The 23,218-nt window shown below is 37.2% G+C and overlaps 3 protein-coding genes and 1 long non-coding RNA gene across 5 annotated transcripts; 1 reads left to right on the top strand and 3 right to left on the bottom strand.

Annotated features, from left to right (window-relative positions):
* Nucleotides 1-296: 296 nt before the first annotated feature.
* Nucleotides 297-1,179, bottom strand: LOC112279563 (large ribosomal subunit protein bL31c). Its single transcript, XM_024514149.3, has 2 exons — nt 987-1,179; nt 297-796 (listed from the first exon to the last, which is right to left on the bottom strand). Exons 1-2 carry the CDS (start codon nt 1,110-1,112, stop codon nt 464-466), a joined length of 459 nt encoding a protein of 152 aa, XP_024369917.1. The 5' UTR covers nt 1,113-1,179; the 3' UTR covers nt 297-463.
* An 891-nt stretch (nt 1,180-2,070) lies between these two features.
* LOC112279711 (2,3-bisphosphoglycerate-independent phosphoglycerate mutase) lies at nt 2,071-6,249 on the bottom strand. 2 transcript variants are annotated; one of them, XM_090248466.1, is made up of 7 exons: nt 5,852-6,246; nt 5,300-5,563; nt 4,752-5,109; nt 4,090-4,520; nt 3,557-3,842; nt 2,881-3,036; nt 2,071-2,483 (listed from the first exon to the last, which is right to left on the bottom strand). In XM_090248466.1, the coding sequence occupies exons 2-7, from the start codon at nt 5,356-5,358 to the stop codon at nt 2,247-2,249; spliced, it is 1,527 nt and encodes a 508-aa protein (XP_090104592.1). In that variant the 5' UTR covers nt 5,359-5,563; nt 5,852-6,246; the 3' UTR covers nt 2,071-2,246. The 2 variants fall into 2 exon arrangements, with proteins under 2 accessions (XP_090104592.1, XP_024370155.1); XM_024514387.3 differs by having other exon boundaries at nt 5,300-6,249.
* Nucleotides 6,250-12,316: 6,067 nt separating this feature from the next.
* Nucleotides 12,317-14,374, top strand: LOC149989449 (uncharacterized). The gene is made up of 2 exons (XR_016501947.1): nt 12,317-13,884; nt 14,062-14,374. It is a non-coding gene; the product is annotated as an uncharacterized LOC149989449 (long non-coding RNA).
* Nucleotides 14,375-19,539: 5,165 nt separating this feature from the next.
* On the bottom strand, nt 19,540-21,128 carry LOC112280690 (peroxiredoxin-2C). The gene is made up of 2 exons (XM_024516496.3): nt 20,209-21,128; nt 19,540-19,811 (listed from the first exon to the last, which is right to left on the bottom strand). The coding sequence occupies exon 1, from the start codon at nt 20,996-20,998 to the stop codon at nt 20,252-20,254; it is 747 nt and encodes a 248-aa protein (XP_024372264.1). The 5' UTR covers nt 20,999-21,128; the 3' UTR covers nt 19,540-19,811; nt 20,209-20,251.
* Between the last annotated feature and the right edge of the window lie 2,090 nt (nt 21,129-23,218).

Genomic DNA, 23,218 nt, shown 5'->3' on the forward strand with positions numbered 1-23,218 from the left:
CAATTGTTTGGTGAAGATGTGCTTAGAAGAAATTAAAGGAAGAAGAATAATATGAGTGGAAAAGAAATGGAGTCTTACTAAGTCTTAGAGGCAATTATTTTAGTTGGTGTAGTATTTTTACTTATTATTAAGTAATAAGGATCAATATATATATTATGGTATATATATATATATATATATATATTAGTATGGTAGTATGCGCATTGAATATATATATATATATATACACTGTATGGTAGTAAGCTCATTGAATGCACATTCCCACTTCGTAGATCCTACTGCAATTCGCACACATGTTACAAAGACTAAATCTGCATTCATGTTTAGTGCATAAAGGATTTGGTAACGTTCCAGCTCTAACAATGGAAGAGCGAGTGAAAATACACTAACCTACAGAAAACAAAACTGGATGCTGTTGTTTCAAACTAAACCTAAAGAGTATTGCACCCAATATATTAGTCATCTACTTCTTGCCTCCCTTGCCTCCCTTGATCGGTCCTTTCTTCTTCTTTTGAAAGACAATTTCACCTGATATTAGAGTGGGAATTTCCTGAATTGCGCCGATTCCTCCAAATCGTTGCCTAAATTTCTCCACTCTATCTGCGTCGAGAACAAGAGCAGACTTGTTGCCCTGGTAGAAGGGGTGATTACCCGACCACACATCGACCACATACTCAGTCTGTGTCCCGCTGGTGGTCATAACAAGTTCTCCATTGCAGTATACCTTGGCCTGCTCATAGAACTGGGGATGAATCTCGGCCCTCTTGCACGTCACTCTCGACTCGCCCCGATTCACCTGTGAGCAAGCCACTTCCACCAAAACCCTTCATGAGATGATTACAGAACAACCAAAACCTAACCACAGATGCGACTAATCACCACAACGCGCTACATTGGGAATGAAGCCTACCCACATACCCAAAAAACCAGGAAACATGAGCAGTGGCAAGTCTCGAACAGCGCAATTCAACAAAGGGTGTCCATACCTGAATGCAGGTAGAGCCAGAGAGGAAAGAGGAGGTGGTGGTAGCGGGGCAGGCAGCCAAGGTGCTGATGGAGGTCGCCATAGCTACGAAACAGAAACTGGGTCTGACGCAAACAGGACCTTGCATTACAGAGAGAGAGAGAGAGAGAGAGATCTCGCCAGGGACCAAAAACACCAGCAAACTAGAGCAATCAATCTGCTAAAGAAGGGCGCAGAAGCACCACAAGGTTGCTGATGAAGGACGAGATGCTGGAATGGCTGCGGAGGACACAGTCTTGTTTCTGGGTAAGGTTCCCTTGTTCCCTTCACAACGTTCGCTGCTCCTTGCTCTCGCGCACTCGGGTTCCCCATTGCGTTCCCGCTCTTGTGTCTTCTGTGCCGCGTAATGCCCTCTCTGCAGGGCATCCCCTTAAAGTGCCAGCTGCGCAATTAAATTAATTAGTTGTGCATTGCTTGTGGGACCTAAAACAGCATTCTTTTGGAAAATTACAACGTTTGTCAACACACAAATAAATAAATAAATAAATAACGTATTATGCATATGTGATTCATTCTAAATCACTGTGAATTCTCAAAATTTTAATGCCAATCAACACTAAACAAATACTAGTTCAAAATACATACATATACAAACATAAACACCATATATTTATTTTGGAAAATTAATATATATATATATATATATATATGTATATTTATATATACCCATAAATTAAATTATTCTGATTTTTATGTTGAATGAGAATTTTTTAATAAATAATTTTAAAACTCATCTGCATTGTTTAATTGAAAGAAAGCCATCAACAAGTACGTATACCAATGTAAGGTTGTTTAAAAAGTATCTATTTTAAAATGAATATTTTTCCACTACACATCACAATACTAAATTGAATGTATGTATATATATATTTCATTTTCATCTTTAATTTTTATATTCATTAACCAATTTAAAAAGCTATTGTTTTCAAATTCCTTGAGTTACCATTTAGCATTCTAATTTTACGTTCCTATAGTTTTCTTTGTGTAGATTGATGATGTGTTGTTAGTTAGTGCAAATTTAAACTTGCAAATTACTTATGAATACATTTGATGAAACTTGCTAAAAATCATGATTGTGAATGTAATTATCTGAAAATGTTATTGAGATATTGTAGTTGCATGTGCATTGCTTTTCACTGGAGAAGAATTTACTGTTCAATTAACTTTGAATGTTTCACATCTATTTTGAAAAAAGATAAATATAAATTAAATTAAGAGCTAACTATCTTTTGATTAGAGCCCTTTGATCATCCATGTGGGGTTTGTGATCTTCATGAACTCCTGTGAATGCCCAAGGATTGTAATCAAATGTAAGAAGAGATGGTTCATAGCAATGTGGTGCTTCAAACCCTAATAAATTCATGTAGGTTGCAGTAACATTGGCTAGACCCGCATTTCGTAGATTATCACGGAATCTTGCATTAGGATGTAATCCTGGGCCTCCAATTCCACATGGTACCTTAAAATTTATATATTATTTCACCAAAAATTAGTTTGACCAAAATAAAACATACATATGAACATGCTTACATATGTGTACACACATCCAATTTAGTTTGACTGTGAAATTTTAAAAAATCAGTGAAGTAGAGTGTTGTACAAACTGTTCTACAAACTTCAATTGTTATTGTACAGGTTAAAATGGGTATTTTTCATATTGCATGAAAACTACAAAATGGCACGTAATTAATTTGTTAATAGATTTCAAATATAATCAAAGATGTAATCAATCAGTTTTCATCTGTAATTCCATCATTCAAAAGATTTCTAAATGGTACTGTAAGATTGAATGTACATGCCTCCAACACCAATCCACAAAGTATTGATGTGTATTTTATGACATAAGTCGTTAATACCTCATGGAGAGAGTGGCAAGGTTTACGAAATGGGTTTCCACATCCATCCAATTGAGGATTTCCTTCTACGTCTCGTTGCACCATGTCCTCACAGTTGCCATGATCCCCTACAATCATATATATACCTCCACACAATTCCACTGCACTACATATCAACTGCATTCAACTCATAGTTAATATTCAAAATTATTGCTTTCATATAGACTTAAATCATATATGAATATAAGTACACAAAAAATATCTGTAGAATCATGTTTAATATTTAAAAAAATTATGAATGTAAACAAAGCACAGTTACAAGCAACTGTTACAAATTGAAGTTTCAAAAAAATAAAACGAAAATAGAGTATTTAGAAAATAAGGAGTAATTGTCTGTTGTGCTGTTGAAAATCAATATTTCAAATTATGAGAATTCAAAAATTACATGTTGAATAATAAAATCAGCATATTGAGATTCTAGATCAAATTAGACATTTCAATGTGCATTACTATCCATATATTACAGTCACCTTTCAAGTGTTATGTTTATTTTTATTTTTACTTTATCAAAAATCTTCAACATGATTAGTAGTCTGTAACCATTTTAGTTATGTTTAAGCATTTCATTAAGTACATACATTTTCACATTGGTGGTAATTCAGTTTAGGCATATAAAATCAAATCAATTTGGTAGAACCTTAATGCCTTCATCAACTGCAACACATGCCCTTTTTGTGGCCTCAAAGTCATTTGTATGACCAACAAAGTCTCCATTAGCAAACATCACACGAACAAAATCATATTTTCCAGAGAGCAATGCATCATTTGCCACATTTCCAATTGTGGCTGCACGCATTTCTGGCTCATATTCATATCTTACATTTTCACTTTGTACTTCATGCCATGTGTCATTCACTTCATGTGTCTTACCAGAGTTATTTCCATTCCAATTGAAAGTAATGTGACCCATTTTTTGGCTTTCACTGATGAAGATAATCAAAACATATGTCAAAATAAATTTCAAATATTTAGATGTGATTTACATATAACAATAGAAAAAAGAGAAAATCTTGAATTTTTATATACAAATTTTTGTTATTTATTTTTTTAAAATCGCTCATCTTTGCAATATTAGTTGCATGATCAATATAAAGTATTAATCAAAGTGAGTGTATGTGTGATATTGTGTGTGTGTGTAGATATATATGATAACATGGAAGAAATTCTTACGTAATGGCAAATGTACGCACACCATTAGCACTTAAATATTTTCCAGCTAATTTGTGAAATTGGGGAGGTTTTACTAAATAGTGAATGGGAATCTTGGCTTTAAGATCATATTGCATGAGTGCAACATATCGTACATTTGGCCAATATATGCGGTCAAATTTGTCAAAATTTTCATCAACAAAAGCTTGGCTGATTTGAATCATGCGATCCGCACGGAAATTGAAATTGATCACAACATCTCCTTCTTCAATTGTACCCCAGGGCTTCCCATCAGATTTTTTAATGATAACAAATGGAGGTAAATATTGATCATTGCAATGTGGATCTTTTTTCTTCAAATCAGTAATTGCTTCTACTGCACTCTCATACTTGTTGGGTGAATCTCCAAGCACATGAGCATACCAACCGCGCCTTACAATTCGCCAATCAGTCTAGTATTGTTGAATTATTCAATTTGATGCAATCATTTTTATGAATAATTCATATTGAAATGAATATTTACATAAAATAAGATTGGAAGCAACCATTAAGTTGTGTAATTGTTGTTATATATATATATATATATATACATATGTATGTATGTATATTTTAATGAAGAAGTTTATCTTAACAAATCTAATTCCACATAAACCCAAATTACAATACAATTCACTTAGGCATACATTCCAATGGTCCATAGTGACAAACATGCGGCCTCCTCCAGATGCAATTCTTGCATCACATCCCCATTTGCGGAGTTCATCTAAGTCCTTCTCCAATTGCTCTACAAAGTGGATGCTTGTGCCTTCGTTCACATCTCTCCCATCCAATAACACATGGAAGCGGATTTTCTTGCATTGTTGATCAGCAGCTGTTTTAAAAATGTATCGAAGTTGGTCGTATCTTGAATGAACCCCACCATCACTCAGAAGTCCGAGAAGATGGAGGGTTCCACCATACACCCACGCCTCTTTTGCATACAACCATCCCTGGCCCTTGCTCATGCTCCCATCTGCAATGGCTTTGTCTACAAGAGTTGCCCTATTCATCACAAAAAAACCAAAACCCAAAACAAGAAAGCCCCAAAACCCTATTTTAATGTTTAGAAAAAATCATTACAATGGTTCAACTCATCACAACCATCTCATCACTATAATAGTATAGAAATGAATTTGTTCATTAAAGAAGAGAAATGTTGTTTTTTGTTGGGTACTATAGAGTACCTAATTACCTTTGTGCAACAATTTTTCCACATCCCATGGCATTGTTTCCCACTTCCCCATTTCCCATGTCTGTGTTCTTTGGCAATCCAACCCATTCACCATGAGCTTTTAGAGTTCGCCACCTGTATGGATGTATATTCCTCAATGTTTTGATGGCTACACAATCAGATTTGTGGATTGCATTGAACTCGTCCTCTCTTCCTTCTCCCCAGCCTGACAATATGATGAGAACAAAAGGAACATTTCGCTCACACACAGGGTGTTGATACAACCTGTACTCAGGATCCACATTTTGAGCAACTGTGTTTTTGTGTGCAATTCTGGTAGTAGTTTTGGCAACAGCCATGTGTGCTTTGCTAAATTCAAGAGCTGGTTGAAAAAGCCTCAACCTGAAATTGCTCTCACAAACTTTCCACTTCAAATGTATATATACGGAGAGTTTACAAAGACAAAGTTAGTCTTCGGAAGCCTTCAATTGGTGCTAATAACGTAAATTTAATGGAGCGTCAATGAGCGATCTTGTTGCTAATCAATTCGTTGCTTGAAAATCCTAAACTTACCAGCCAGTGTGAGCTTACGCGGACGTTCACTTGCGTCACAGTTCAGAAATGTTCAAATCCAAGGTTGTGCACCAATGTTTTTGACAACAATAACTGCTTGTCGATATTACAAATGAGGAACTAAATTCCATCAGTGGACTGATAATAATACCTGTCACTGAAGCGATTACCAAATTTAATTGCAGACAAGACCGACCTTTCATAAGCTTTCATGTATTTCGTTAAACAATTGAAATTCTCAGTATTAGAACCTTTTGAACACATATCAACAAGCATGAATTCCACAGTGAAGAAACTTGGCTTAGGCACAGGAAGCTTGACGTGGTTGACAATATATCTGCCCTAGTAGCTTCACGCAAGCGTCTTATGTCGTTGTGTCTAAAGAGGTTACGATGTGATACTTCACATGAAGTACAGACAACCTGTCAATGCAAGGTAGTTAGTGAATTAGATGTGTTCATAGAAGTTAGATAATTCACCAGTACCTGTTGTGCCTGTACATTACAAAATAGTCTTGCAACAACAAGACTATTTGAAACTTGAAGGTCATTTTATTATTCCTTGGTTTGAAAGTTTATGGTCCATGAATAGCTGTAGAAAGTGAATGAGATTTTCCCTGTGAACAAGCTTAGCCGACCGTGTGCTCCATCTCTGTAGACCATGCAAAGCGCGGATTTGGCTCAGTAGGCAGACTGCATTGCAGAAGATTAAAGAATTTTTATTTTTTGTTTTCCGTAGTGACGTGTCCTCACTGAAATTGCGAAATTTAAGACTAGGATTCTTGATAAAAAAAAGGATTAGTCAGTAAGAGCACCTGATTTGAAGTACAGGAAACTTAAGAATCCTGCTCACAAATAGGAACGATAATAACAAGGAAATGCACTTGGTTTTACGGATGGACCTCGTGTCAAGAAAGATGTGCCACCAGAGAGGGACGTTAAGCAGCCTTCTAACACTTTAAAGCGAGTGAACTAGTAACATCCTCCAAGTTGGAAAGGCTCTCTCTCGCTCCTTGGGCTCTTCAGCAATTATCGTCACTCTTCTAAGGCGTGCATCGTCGAGGCCAGATCAATCATCTTAGAGAGAGTGAAGCGGAGAGATCGATGGAGTCTTTCTTTGCAAGGTGTTCCGTTGCCTGTTCTTCCTCAAGCCACTCCCTTTCAATATCTGCGAAGCTTTGCACAATGTCCAGCATGGCGCCATTGGACCCCAAAAGTACAAGAGGTGCCAAGGATTTCTTTTTGATGCCTACAGGAATGGCAATGGCCGCCACCAAAACTAAAGAGATCCATTACAAGCAACAGAAAACAGAAGTGGGCCTTTGAAGAAGTAAGCAACGTGACAAATCAGTTAACGGCGAACACTGCAAGATTGCATAAGACCAAAATCTAATATTCTCCAACACTGGCACTTGCTCAGGATACATCGAGCCCTCAGACTGATACTGCACAAGTCCGAAATGGCTCTCAGAATAGCGTAAACATGGTAAAACCCAATCATCACTGAGCTCAAGACGTAGGCAATCGAGATTTGCATCCAATGTCTTGTGCCGCACTAGGCGGCTAACTTTTTTCAGCTTCTAATGGTCTTAACGCACGCATGTCGCAATTTAGACGATTCAAATGAGCATAACTACATAAAAGTATGAAAAAAACTTCAAGGAACCCCAGAAACCAAACGAAGTCTTCAGAAAGATCAAAACTAATTGAACTGAGTATGGAGAAGCATCAAGTCTGTGACCTGGGTGCCTAGAGCCCATTGATTTAAACAAAAAATGAATAAAAAAAATAAATAAAAATGAAAAAATCCTACAGATATGATTACTGAAAACGCTACCTTAAGCTCAGTTGCTCAACAGCAAAGGCTATAGACCAGAGACCCAACTCACAAATCAGAGCCTCAACAACAGCATGCCACCAACAGGAACACAACACAGTCTCTATGTATTCCACGTTCTTTATTCCACGTTTGAAACATCCCATCACCCTACATAGAAGCCTGAACCATAAAATCCACACATAGACAGAGTGTCCCCATTTAGATCGATGGAAATGAGTGTAAACAAGTGACTGCATGCCCACACAAAGATCACTCATGTCCATTTATTTCATGCAATTCAGTCCACTTCCTTTTTCAACCCCCTCACCAACAAAGAGATTATTCATATTTCTATGTGATAGTATTTTCTTGTTAACCACTGTTTTGTTTTAGATGCTTGAAATGGGTTTTCTATTTCAAAATTGCCACATGTTGGCAAAGCAAAGCACACAAGTTCCAAAGCAAGAATGATGAAGAGTGGCATTGTTAGGAGAATACATAAAGTTGAAACATAACAATAAAACACCACACATAGATAAAATTTTCTTATAATAGTATGGTATATTTTTTTATTCAAAAAACATATTTTTTTACTAATTATGGTTATCATCCACAACTTGATACTTTGACTTTTCAAAAATTGATAATCAAAAGGAAAAAGATTTAGCAAATTGCTTAAGAGAGCTATATTCAACAATAAAGGGACAATTAAAAAGAATTGAAGAACAACAAAAGATCAATACAGATGCCTGAAATAAGGAACAACATCAATTCTATATTTAAAATAAGGTATAGTTATTTTGTTGTAATATCAAGACTAGTTGCCCTTGTGATAAGTTGGATCACTATAAACTTAAACTATTTTGTATTAGTAAACAAATCAATCTTAGTTGCTTATTGATTATATCTACCAAAGTTTATAAATATCCATTTTATATTCCATGTGTTTCTTCTTGAGCCATAAAAGAGAGTGAATATCTTAAGAAGAAGACAAATACCACCTCTTTCTATACATGTGGACAATAATCAAGAATTTAAAATTAAAAAAAACTTACACTTGAAGCAATGTCAAAATAGGTTAGAATATCTTGTACATTAATGCAAATATGATATTAGTGAACGTACATAGGAGCCATCAATTTTTTTTGTAAACATAGAAAAAAAGTCAAATCTTTTTATTCATAACACCCATTAAAATCAACATAAGTAGTTACGTAATTTCTTGCTATAAAAAAAACAAGGTTTTGTGAAACTTATATTTTATTACATATCCTTGATTGTAATGTATTTATATTTATGGTGCTAAAAAAAATAGAGAATCAACAACCATCAAATTCAACTCAAGAACTATTATTTATTGAATTATTCAACAAGACATTGTGATTGTTACAACCTTTAAGATAACATAATAGATATAAAGACCTTTAAAAACAACATAATAGATATAAAGACCTTTAAGAACAACATATTCTTTCTTAAATAGATGGTAAGATACAATGCATTTAATATCAACTATCTTCAAAAAGAATAAAGTTCGAAATATGTGGCAAATATAATTTATTGCATCTTAGACTTCCTTAACATGTAATCACCACTCTTTGTGGAACTTATTCTTAGAAGAGGAGGTAATATCTTAAACATATATATTTACTTCAATAACTACCTATATATTATGAATAAATAGAAATACATATAAGTAAACAAATTTTATAATATCTTGTGGAAAATTTTTATAGATGTGGCTTTGCCTTTATATGTGTCTATAGGTAATTAATAGATTAAAATTTTGGCCAACAAATTAGCTAGATGTCACACATGTTGGTAACTTTTGATTTAGGTTGGCCATATAGAGCACATGTAGGAAACTTATCTTGCAAATTAAACATGTGTCTTGCAAGTTTGACATGTATTTGAAGTCCTATAGAACATCATAATATAACTCTTAATTAAATAACATATATGGAGGCAAAAATGAAGCATTTTCATTCTTGTCATTCTTTTTTGTTTCTAATCTAATTTCAAGAGTCTCTAATTTTTTTTTCTTTTGGCATTAACCATTCTACTTTCTTATATATATATATATATATATATATATATATATTGTCATCTTTCATTGAGAAATATCTCACTTTTTTATTTATATTCTTTAAGTTCTTGTCTTTGACATAAGGTATGAAAAAACTATCTTTTATGAGAATTGTGTTTTAAATGGTTTCTTTTATATTTATACCATGGTTTGATATAAAATATTTTAACACTATTTACTTAAAATAAATTTTAAATTTTAAATTTTATTAAAATATTTTTTATTATTTTTTCAGTATTTATATAGAAATATTTTTGTTCTTTAGTTTGATTAGAAATTTCGATAATAACACAATAAAATTATTTGCATAAGTAAGACTTATAGATATACAAAAACACATATAAAATTGAGATATTTAGGTAGTTTAAATAAATAAATATGGATACATAAATAAAGTGTGGTATAATACTAGACTAAGTGTGGTATAAATAATATCTTTTTATTACTTTTTGAGGCTTATTTAAATATATCCCAATCTAATTGTTATAATTTCATAGATTTTTATATTTAGGAAAAAAGATAATATGCTAACAAATTTTAAAAAATTGAGTGACTAAAATTGATATAATAAAATTATATATTTCAACCAATTAAAAGATATTTAAATTTTATTTTATTTTGATTTATCTTTTAAGTATAAATATTTTTTCATTTTCAATAAATATAAATTTGTATTATAAAATAATTATAATTATTTTTATTAAATATTTTATTTTACAAAAAAAATATTTTTAAAAATTAGAAGTGAGAAAAAATAAAAATGTGAAAGTAGTAGTATTTGATAGTAACAAAGAAGATTGTATTGTTATTTTTTATAATAGATATCAAAAGACAAAAATAAGTTAAAGAATCTCTAAAAGAATAAAAGTCTTAATTATTTTTTTAGTAGATTAAACATCCACTCACCTTTTCTATGGTCTAAATAATTATTGAATTCAAGGATCTAAAAAATAATATTTATATAGGTAATAGAGCAAGAATATTTAGTGATGTGGAAAAATAAATTTTAATTAATTATTAAAAATCAGATAATATATTTTCTTATTTTTCTAAAAGAAAAAAATTTCAGAAAATTCAAAACAATTTCAAATATTGGATTTTTTTTTTATTTTTTATGTTGGAGTACTTTATGCTTATGAGATAAGATAAGCAGCCAAAACTTTTAAATGTTTAGATTAGTTAAAATTGAAAAGTCTACTTGAGTTTATTTAATACTTGAAGGAAAAAAATCCATAGTATCCAAAAAGAAAAGATGAGACAGAATGCAGTTTTTTCAATATGGCATAAATAATGTTGTCTTATAGAATTTTAATTGGGTCCATCTAGAAGAAGTAGTTTTAAAAAAATCAAGAAGTTTTGTCTAAAATATTTTAAACAATTAAATATATTCTTTATAATTCTATATAATTTAAATATATTCTATATTCTTTAGAATAAAGATATGAACTAATATGTTTAGATTTGTAATAAAAATACTATTTGGTCCATTTTATATCCTCTTCTCACTTTATATTATATTCAAATGCCATGGCTTTTAAAAGAGAATTTTTCTTTAGCAAAGTAGAGATCTTGATAAAGCTTATAAACCATGGCCTTTTAAAGTGGCTTTTTAGACATGAAGTGCTTCCAATATTCTCCATACTCTATTCTTATATGTATTATTCTTTTTTAAATGCCCATTATTAATTGCTATATTAATAAAGGTAATAAAGGAAGGAAATAAACTAAAAGAATTCTTTCCAAAGCACTTATATAATTTAATTTATTTTTCATATATTGGGTTTTTCTTCATGCCATCTTTTTTATTCTTTGTAAAGTCATAAAATTGAAGATCTAAAGTGATGAAATAAGATGTGGTAACCAATCCAAGATAACCAATAGAAAGAAAGAAAGAAAATACATATTAACCAATCCCCTCATGTTAAATCTAGGCTACTTTGACACTTTTAAATAATTCAACTACAGTTAGAAATGGAACATTACTAGAAATGTTACATACAAAGGAAACAACGACTACCTTGGTCCAACAATATCTTTTCATATGAGTTTTTCCAAAGAAAAGATTATTTCCTCCTCTGTCCAAATCATGTGATTATTTGTTACTCCAACCATCTTTCTATTTTGATGCCCTTTAATTCTTGGTTTTATGATAATAATATATATATCTTCCATTCTATTTTTCTATGCTATTCTCTTCCTCTGATATCTTCTCATTAGAAGACTAAGATTAATTCTTGTAGAACACAGGATCTCTTTCATTCATAACAAAGCGAGTGGGGTCATTACATGCACTGGTACATCGATTACATAAAAATAACACCTTCATTTCAATGAGCCTCATGTTTTATGATTAGGCATCCACCACGCCCCCACCTACTGACAATCCAATAAAGCACAACACCCTGCACAAAAGTAACGCTGGGCTTGACATCCAATCTCCAGAGCCCTAAGCCACGCATGAACGAATGAACCCGACGCAGCGGCACTACCATCGCACCCACCCACCCACCCGTTGTCAGGACTTGGACTTGGGGAGTTGTTGAGGGGGGGGGGGGGGCATAATCACTACCAGGCTGCATCCATGGAAGTTGTGACGGCTGAGATTCACTCATGGCGACGGAGACTGCAATTGAAGCCGCAAGAGTAACGCATGTGGAGGGAGAAGAAGAAGAAGAGGAGGCTCTCTTAGCTGTACGGTCCCATCACTGCTTCTGCTACTCCTGTGCTACTACTTGCGGTTCTGGAGCCCAGAGGCGAGAGCTCGTGGCTGCTGTTACTACTTGCCTGTAATACTCCCCAGTCTCTCTCTCTCTCTCGCTGTGTGTATGTGTGTACACTGCAAGGCCACTACCTCTCGCATATGCTAGTTGCTTCACTGCCTTTGTGCGGAAGTCAACCTGGATTTGAGTCAGAGCCTGCGAGAATCAGACTAGCTGGAGTGTCTGCCTGTCGCCAACTAGAAGCCACAATTATCTTAATGCGAGTGCCGATGTCCCTGGAAAGTTTTGTCTTCCTTACACGGAGAGAAGTGCACGGTATGTAGTTGGCGCTCTCTCGACTTTGTGGAATGTGGTCCCTTGACGACTTCTGTGAGGGAATACGCACAACATGGCTTTGTAGATGGTGACGATCCTCCTCATGAATTAGTCCCTTCAGTTTTTTTCTCTGCAATTTCGGAACCCTGCGTTCAGGCGAATCATGTAGTATCAGTCACTTGGGTGCTATTATCTGGGAATCTTGTCAACGAACGTGAGGTGTAGATCAGTCGCTGCAAGCTGTGGTTTTTGGCTAGGTGGTTTGGAGTACAGGAGGAGCGGTTTTACGGAGTGGTGGGGTCACCAGGGTTGAGGAGACGTCCGGTATGGATTGGTCAAGTTTGAACATTGAAGAGAAGATGCTCCATTTCATCCTTCCTTTGTGGGCTATTCTCTCCATGGCGTCGGTGTACCTCACGTCATCGTACAGAACAATGGTTGGAATCTATGTGCTCGGCGTTGTAATTGGTTTGATCATCGTCGTGCCAGATTGGCCTTACTTCTACCGAAGTCCTCTTAGCTGGAACGAGCCGCTCGGAGTCGAAATCGTTCAACCCCGCCAGAGCCTTCCGAATTCTCATCGATGAATGTAATAAATATGTGCTTTATCAAATCGCAGATGATGGTGTCGACCTGATTATCATTCCTTGCTTCCTGCTCTGAGAATGTCTTATATGTACAAGTTCTTACTAAGAATGTGATAGTCTGTACTCTAAATGGATGCACTGAGCAGTTGTACGTCTCGTAATGCGACGTAACTAACTCATAGTATCTCGAATTTATTATTGTGTGCATGCACAATGTGCTGGAAGGCCAACATGTTGACACGAGTTCCCACCAGGATTGCATTTGGACAGGGCTTGCAGGCTTTGTTGCAGGCTGCCAATTGCTTGACAGAAATTCGTCGAATGCAGTGAGCGTGCAGAGTAACATGTACTGCAGTACTCGTAAGTACCGCATCCAGGTATTGAAGTTAAGCAAATGAGTTACATCATTTTTACCCGGTGTTTTCCTGATAAAGTACATCGTTGGAATTTCACAAAGAAGCCGCTCTGACTGCGACGAGGATTTTTACACCATCACTCGACTGTAACGTATCCTTCAATCCAATCCCTAGTCTTTCTAAAGCAGCACGCGTTGATACCTCAAAAGAAACCAAAGAACCTGAATTTTTCCGTGTGTGAAAAAGATTGTTGCTGTACTCTTTTTAAGGAACAAAATTAAGCGAAGCACATACAGCGTGAAGAATCTCTTAACCTCATATACTCAAGACATACTTCCGCAAGCGCTTGCGGAATCCCCTTGTCACTAGACCAAGAAGATAACCTTTAGGTCGATTTGGAAACGTATATTCCTTAAGTGTGACGTTCTGGCATGTAAGCTGCAACTCTTCCAGATCTGTATCGAAGATGTGCTCTACAGCATAAATAGCAACAGATGTGATAAAATTTCGCTTTGATTTAATGAGGATCTGTGGCAAATATAGTTGGAAGGTCTAGATGCTTTCCTCTTCGCTTCAGCCTCTAGTCACTACTGATGATAGGCACTTCGCATTTGCTACATAAAATTCAATTCTTTTGCCAACACCTTCTTGTCTACATTGTTTAGGAACCAAACATGGCGTTTTACTTGAACTGCAGTCTTTATCCAACAGAGGTATCCTTCGTACGCAAACGACAACTTGAATAAGACAATGAAATGGGGGTTACATGTTGACCACTTGAATCCCTTACATGGGAAGCGATGCCTCGCTAAACTAGTTCTCTGCCGAAAACATCATTTGTCCACCTATTGGGAATATGCTCCACGATGTGCATTAAATATAGAAACAATAGACATTTACGGAGGAATAACAATGCGTTATCCACAGAACTCACCATCGAACAAGTAAAACCCACCCCTCGTCACCAATAGCTCGCTGAAAACGCCCACGGTCCCATCGGCGACCCTCCCAGGGCGAGGCTCGGGACAGAGTGGCCAGCCCTTTCCTCTACGGGAAGGCCACCAAGTTTCATGAGCTCCCCTCAGTACCTTTTCATTTTATTTTTGTCCTCATCTCTGCGCCTCCGTCTGCTTCCTCAACGCTTCTTCCTTGACGCCAGCTTTTGTTCCTGCCTAAGGTTATCTATGTGGGCAAACCTGTTTTTCTCGTGAGCTTAATTCTTGTCGGAAAGAGCCTGCTTCTGAGTTGCCTGAGGACGTGATAACGTGCAAACTCAAGGATTTCTTCATCAGCCTGCATTCTTGTTTAGCTCCTGCAATGTGTCACTGGAGACTCACTGTGTCACATGATCATTTTATGATGCTGTCGGTCAGTGGTGTTGATAATTGATATGCCTCACAATGAGCAGGTCCGAGTATGATTTGAAGAGACCACTTGTGAAGAAGATGTTAAAACTATGATTGGAATTAAGGCATCCATAGATATACAAGTGAGGGCGTGGGAGATTCACCCTGGTTTCCGTCGTCAAGAGTATGAAAGAGGTTGACGACGAACAATTTTGTTCCTGCACCTACTGCTAGTACAATATGGTTAACCGTCTCATTTGCATTTCGGCCTTGCGGGGAATCAAACTAAAGAAAGAAGGTTGTGAATACAACGAAGAAAATTTTGTGCACCCTCTTAATCAAGGCTCCTCATCTGTTATCTCTCTGTACATAATTCAAATGGAATGATTTAAAGTGCGCATTCTACGTGAATACATACAGTGTGGAATTTGTGCACATCAAACAATGGAATTGTCAAACTGCTAAGCCTGCAGGTTAGCAGCAATGGAGATCCTCAACGAGAGGATGTGACATGAGAACCATAGATCCAACTTCATAGTCAAATTCAAATGTGCATATGGGCTTGTCGTTCCAAAAGCGAGGTTGACTCCCAAGCTAATAAGCACAGCTCTAATACGAGGCGAGGTTGCAGATTCTCACACCTCAGGAGTCTCTACATTGTCCACTTGCAGTCATTACAGGTAAGGAAGAGATGAGACGGATACTCTACGAGACCACTAAAATCTGACGAAATATGGGCACCAGAACGTTCAATGAACCACGTGGTTCACAAATCATTACATTTTGAAAACCATCGTATTACGAGTACCTTTAAGAACGAGCTTAATCTACACAATAAATCAACACAGCATGGCAGAAGCCTAGTAGAACCGGTTGTCGATTGAGCAGGACTGAGATAACTCTGAAACTCTGTAGACTGTTTTCATGCACAGCTAACGGACGCGCCACAGTGGCATCATTCTAATAGAGTACCTTGTATCTAAGATTCTAATAATAAGAATGCTTTTCTTACTCACATCTCAATCCTGAGCTTCTCAAAAGCAATTGGCTTTGGTAAAGATGTCTGCAATTTGGTCATGAGTAGATATGTAGAAGAGATCAACTATTCCAGTAAGTGTGTATAATGTAGCCACATGCCATACGTTTGGACTTGTCATAACATATTGGGTTTTTGGCAGATTTGAGTGTACTTTGAAAATAGAGATGGATTTGCAATCTGTTCCATGGAGTCTAGATGATAAAGTTTGAAGCCAAATGGCTTCACAAATTCCCTTTGCTAGGGCTCTTGTCTCATCGTCTGTAGATGATATTGCTATGTTGTTTTGATTCTTAGATGCCGACGAAATTGGCCTCCCTGCTGCTTTGAATACCCAACCTGTGATTGATCTCCTGTCAATTTTACAGTTTGCCCAGTTTGAGTCAGTGAACCCCAAGATTGCTGTGCTGTGCCATCGTTCATAGAAGTTCCTAAGTACAATTGTACCTTTTGTGTATTGAAGTACGTGATTCGCCGCTTGACGATGTGGAACTCGTGGGTCATGCATAAATCTACTAAGTACTACCGTGGCAAAAGGGATTTCTAGTCTTGTATTCACCAAATAAATTAAGATTCCAACAAGTTTCTGAAAGAGTTTAGCATCCACTTCTGATGAGACTTGCTCCCGGTTAAGGTTGAATCCTTCCGTCATAGGTGTGGAGGATGGAGTGCAGCCCTCCATACTGAATTCTTTCAGTATTTGACTTGTGTATGCTTTTTGTAAAAGCAGAATTCTAGCGGGGGTGCAGATGGATTCTACACCTAGGTAGAAGTTGATATGTCCAAGGTTAGACATCTTGAAGCGTCTCATGGGTTGCTCCTTTATCCAGGTGATTCCACTGGTGTTTGATCCCGTGATCAGTAGATCATCCACGTACAATATTAAGATTGTGATTTCGTTGCTGTCTAGAATGAAGTACAGACTATAGTCAGCTTCGGTTCTGCTGAAATTATGGATGTCTAGAAAGTGGTTGATTTTCTCAAACCATGCACATCCTGCTTTAGACCATACTTGCCCAATTTGTCGGCAAAATTGGGCAAAATACTATTCTGTCCCAAGGTGTTCAGAAAATTCTATGAGCTGAAGTCGGTTTTTCAGGTCGTATTTGTGGCTGTCGCCAGCGTTCTCAAACAACTTCATGAAAAATTTCCATAGCTGCTTGGGTTTGTGATAGTCAGTCAACACTGCAAGCAGGCTCAATTTAATTGATAGAGTAAGTATGAACATTAAGTGTTCGGCCCGGTCCTCCGAATCCTCGCTGTCTGACTCCCTTGAGTCTTTCTTGTTCCTTGAGGAGGTACTGTGAGGAGGTGGAGAGAGTAGATTCCATAACTTTTCCCGCATGACTATTTGGGTTATAACGTACTTCCACAAATGAAAATTAGAGGACCCATTGAGCTTAACCTCATCAAGAACAAGGACTTTTGACATAGTTAGTTTTGCAGTGTAAGGGAAATGTTGTGTGTAGTGTATGAGAAAAGGTGGGGTATGAGTCCAGCCGATGGGAAGGTGAAAGACGTTAAGTAGAATTTTCAAAGAGAATAGTTATAAAAATAGCATAGTTGCATTGTAGTGATATTTCAGAGGCTTAACACCAAAATTCTACAACTTTAATAGATTGCTCTCACCACTAAACTTAGCATCTATTGTTTTTAAAATCTGAAGTTAACAAAATAGTATTTATTTAGGCGAATTTTTGTATTCTATCTATTTCCAATCTATTATCTCAAGGTGAACAATGGGCAAGATGGAGGAGATTGTATGGATTGAGTTCCTCATGCAATAATGTAAAAGATAAAATTTATTGGTGGAGCTTAGTTTGGAAGTTGCCATGCCAAAATTAAAGACAAAAATAATGGTATTAAGCATAAAAAGACAAAGTAGAGTTGAGAAAAACTAATTATTATTGGATATCTTCCTACAATATAAGAGAAAAATTAAGCAAAAACTAAAAGTTCAGTTTATTAGAATCATCTATCTATTGAAACTTTTTTTAAAAAATTTTAAAAAAATCCAAGAAATTGTAAAAATCCAAATTACACACTTTTTTTTTTAATACTAAACTTGTAAAAGCAACAGACATCTTTAGATAATATTTGGTCAAGATGTAAAACATGTTATAATCTACAAGCACTTACAACTCCAAACTTATATTTTTCTGTGATTTAAAATTTTCTAAATTTCCTATAGATTATTTTTCTACGGTTTAGTGTGACTTTAATTCATTAGTACTTGTAGGCACACATTCATACTGGGTATACAATGTGTTTTTTTGTGTATAATGTATTGCATTTTAGGGTTGGAAAAGGGGTTGTTCACTCTGGGGCTGACCGTCCCTGTTGCCAGCTACCCTTGCGACCGGGCACGGCTCGGGTAGTCTAACCGTCGTCTGCCCGCTGCCCGAGATGGAACTGGATGGATGTACATCCAGAGCCAAGCATGAAGTGCGAATGAATGCGATTCTGCCATCTTCATTGAATGGGGTCATGTGTACAGATTCAAACCTTGAGTTCGACGAAATGTTCACACCAGTAAGCGTACGTGTTTCGTGGATTCAAGTGTTAATATTGTAGAGTAAATTGTTGAGACAAACATAGAATTCCGAAGTTTAACCAAAGATTAGGGTTTCAGAAGCATATTAGAGAGTGTAAATAAACTGGGATTCTGGAGATCAGACTAAGTTCTGATACCCAATATGAACGAAGTTTTCACTGAACCATTTAGCTTTGCTAGCTTAGTTGATCAGTACAGTGTTACTCAAGCGTGACATAGACTCGAATTGTCTACACAACAAAACTCTGCATGATTCGCCGTGATAAAGTATGCTACCAGAAAATTGTGTCATTAATCTCTACGTAGGGAGCGTTTGTACTAAGATAAAGAGGTAAATCACATGCGAAGAGTGAGACCGTATGCCATTTGTCAGGTAGTTTATGACAAATGTAGAATAGTCCAGTCCAGTCGGTCTGTCTCAGAACTATTGCTCATTGGTATTATCGCTTGTTTCAGGCGTCTCACTCTGTTTTTCTCCCCTCAAGTAGGCTGTTTCCAGGAGACATTCCGTGTGCTGTTGAGAAAAGAAATAACTTGAAAGTACCTGTAGCTGCATTCTCCAGCGCCAGATGTGAATACAGTGTTGTCTTCTTGGCGATGCATATCAGAAAAATCACATTCGAATACGGGCAGTGGATTTTGCACTTTTACGCAGGATTGATCCGTTCAGCGTTATCACGAGCTTGAAGGACTTCAAACATGAGTTGAACATTATAATCCTCATTGTTTAACTTACACGGAGGCGAAGTCAATACGATGAAATAGATGATAATGCAAACCCTGACTACCAATTGTGTTAATCTCGCTCAGTCTATAAATCTTAACAACGCATGAGTTGATTGCAAGCAAGATTCGAACACAAGGCAAAAATTCAGTGAACGAAACTGCTCAAGCGCTCTCAGATTTAAAGCCTGAAACAGGTTCTGAAGAACGGGGATAGATAGACGTAATGCAAATGCCACTCAAGGATATTACAAAATTCCAGCAAGGACTTAATTTTCACGTCCCTGGGCAATTCGCAACAGTCTGCTTCACTGTATCCTACTAAATTATACAACGCACCGCACAGGCCAGTACCTGTCCAACCCTACATACACACAGTTCTCAAACGCTGCTTTGCTCGTCCCGCAACCAACTCAACACTGTCACAATTGTACACAAACATAGAAAAAGGTTCAATATCATCGACAGGATTTTTTTTCACACCCCCTCGGATAGAGGCTTCGAAACTGAACTCGACAGTGGTCTGCTCATTTGAGATAATCATCTCCTACGAGTGCGGCATAGAGCGGTGTTCGAAGCACTCATTGTTTTACTCCAAAGAAAGAGGGTTGAGGAAAACCCTTCGAGGTAGAACACGAGTCGAACGAACCCTTGCCGAGCACCGAAAGATCCTTAACAGACAAGTTTAAAGACCAATTCCTCCGTAATCCGAAATTCTGAGGTTGCAATCTCCACTTAAAGATTGTTAAAAACACACAAATGGTACACACAGAACAACCGTAGAGTTTCTGAATTATAACTTCGGGAGATACTTACAAAGCTTGTACACAAATCCAGAGAAAAAGAGATGTACAGGTCTTTATGCATTGGCCTTCTGCAAGCTGCTCAAAATTTCTTCAGCACTGCTACTAGTGAACGCGCCTCCTTCCTCCAAGTTCAAAACCTTCACCACGCCGTCATCCACGAGCATGGAATACCGCCGCGACCGAATGCCCAGTCCCTCTACCTTGTCCGTCAAGTCCACAGTTGTTCCTAAAGCCTGAGTAAACTTGGCCAAACCGTCTGACAGCATGAGCACTTTGTCGCCGGCACCGACGCTCTTCGCCCATGCCTGCATCACAAAGGCGTCGTTCACAGAGACGCAAGCCAAGGTGTCCACGCCCGCCTTGCGAAGCTCCTCAGCGTTGGCCACAAACCCGGGCAAATGCTTAGAGGAACAAGTGGGGGTGAAGGCCCCAGGAACAGCAAATAGCACCACCTTCTTCCCCCTGGTGAGCTCTGACACGCTCACGCTCTGCACATTGCCCTCCGTATCGAAATAGGATAGATTGGCCTCTGGAAGTTTATCCCCAACAGAAATCGTGGCCATCACTTGGGTCACCCCTGAGCGGGACAACGACGAGGTTGCAAGTTTCGCGGCGGGTTTCAGCCCTGCGCAGGATGCGAGCCATGAAGTGCTCGAGAGCAGCTGGGTTGTACCCAGGCAAGCCTTCCTAGCAACAACAGCGAGGGATGCGACCGGCACCTTAGAAGTTAAGCTGGAAGCTAACTCCCGCCTCGCGACGACCCCTACAGATGAGACCCTACTTGCAATTGCTGACGCCATTGGAGATGAAATCGAGAGCTAGGGAGAAAGATTTCGAGCTCGAAGGCGATGGGAAGCAGGAGATGTGGGCTTCAGAATGTTGAGCTTGAAGTGGCTGGAGTGGTGGACTGCGGCGAAGGGTGAAGAAGCGGTGAGATGACGAATTCGGAGAAGAAGTAGAAGGAGAGGCTTTTCACTGGATTTGCAAATATCGGCAAGATTGAATCTCTAGCTGACATTTGCGAACTTACAATCGACGACAAATCAGTGGTTGGTGGATCGACCTAGTTCCATCACTAGATCTTTCCCTCTACTCTATCAAATGCTATGAGTAAGCCGGCCATCAATCTCACAGCATCCTAGTTCGAACATCCCGTGAAGTTATTCACTTTGCCATGGGATCCTTTAAGGTTGCATCCGCGTTTTCACACATCTGACACCGCAAGTTACTGCGGAACAGGTAGATTGAATCGGTCTGATTGTGATTTTTATTCCCGGTTGTGGGGTTTATCACATCCCTAAAAAATTCCACCTGGTAGTTTACATGATGTTGCTGTACAGCACTCAGAAAGAAAAATAATTCCTCTTCAATTCTACAATTGCGATGGAATATGCTTAAATTCTTAAGATATGTCCCCTACAGACTTTACTCCTCCCTAAAGAGTAATACAAAAACATAACCTCCAAATCCTGATCATCACCAGGGCTCAGTGCAGGCGGATGCAAGCTGGAAAGCCCTCTGTGTATGTGTGTGTTTCTTTTCTTCTTTTTTCTTTTTTGGAGAAAATGTCGATAATTCAGCTGGGATATGTTGGTGAAAGAACTTACACACTGGAAGACTTCCTTCTATGTTTTTTACTAGAGAAGTTGTAGAAAAGTCCCACTGGCGTGAATTCACAATATCCTAACTATCACAATGCTGAGGATCCAGTCGCTTGCCCTAATTAACTATCATTGAACTGGGATTATGCTCGAAATTACAATAGCTGATGCTATTAGCAAATACGCTTTCAAATCGGAATCACTAAATCACTGAATAATACACTAAATCAGAATCAAGCAAGCCGTTCTCGAGTGCTAGCACACATTGCGATTAACCTGCACTTGACAGATACAAAAGCACATTCTGTGAATTCTTCATTTATCTACATTCATACGGCATTGTTCCACGTCGAGGATAAAAATCTTAGAGGCTGCCATCGAACCATTCATTTCAACCGCTCTTTCCCTTGCTTGTTTCACTTCATAGTATTTTTAGAGTCTGTAGTTCCCCCATCCACCACGAAATTAGCAACGTTGACAGAAATATCGACTTATAATAGATCATGACTAGAATATATTTCATATTTTGTAAGAATACCGATAAATGGCACCGACATGGTAAACCTCCGCTTTAGCAGAGTGTGACGAGATGCTTACAACAAGGATCAGAATCTGCTGACTTCATCCACCTTGAACTACACGAAAGTGACCAGGTGGACAAGTAATTTCTCTTGAACTTCTAACATGCATTTCATTCACGGTTTTAGAGATATTTAAATATGAAGTCAACAATAATCTATCAATAAGTTGGTTGTTAGGTCTTGGTTAAAACTTAGTCATTGCTTGTATTTCTAAGATCAACCTCATTTACATCAAACTACCATAAGTACCTCATCAAATTCAAATAATTCTCTATGCTCAAAATCTGCAATATATTTTGTAATACAATCCTTTTTTCTTTTTCTTTTTTTTTATCTATTTGCAAAAATGGCTTTACATACTTTAATATGAGTTAGGCTTAGGCTTCACATACACTTCAAGTTGTTACACACACTCCAAATTGCTATACTCACACCCAAGAAAATAGAGGTCTTTTATTGGCTAGTTCACTAATTTAACCAACAATTGATAAGGAAGAGGGGGAGAAGGTCTAGGACTTGCGCTAGGACTAGGACCAGTGCCAAAACAAGAAAGGAAGGAAGTCATCTCCAAATCTATTTGTAAGACATAAGCAAAGCAACCAATTAGAGGCTATAGATGTGCACATGGACATAATGGGTGTGCATTCATCAATTAGAGGCATGTGTGTAGCTGGAGCCTTTTGAGTTATCTTTTGACCTTGAGAAGTGTACAACATATCTTTGAGATTGCCCACATTGAGTCCAATTGTTGCAAATTGTAGAATCAACAATTTAACTCACTATTCATAAATCCACCCTTACACAATTGCTGAATTCTGTGTACATTGCCTATTTGGGC

This window comes from Physcomitrium patens, chromosome 3 (assembly GCF_059467195.1).
Source record: "Physcomitrium patens ecotype Gransden chromosome 3, ASM5946719v1, whole genome shotgun sequence".
Lineage (NCBI taxonomy): Eukaryota > Viridiplantae > Streptophyta > Bryopsida > Funariales > Funariaceae > Physcomitrium > Physcomitrium patens.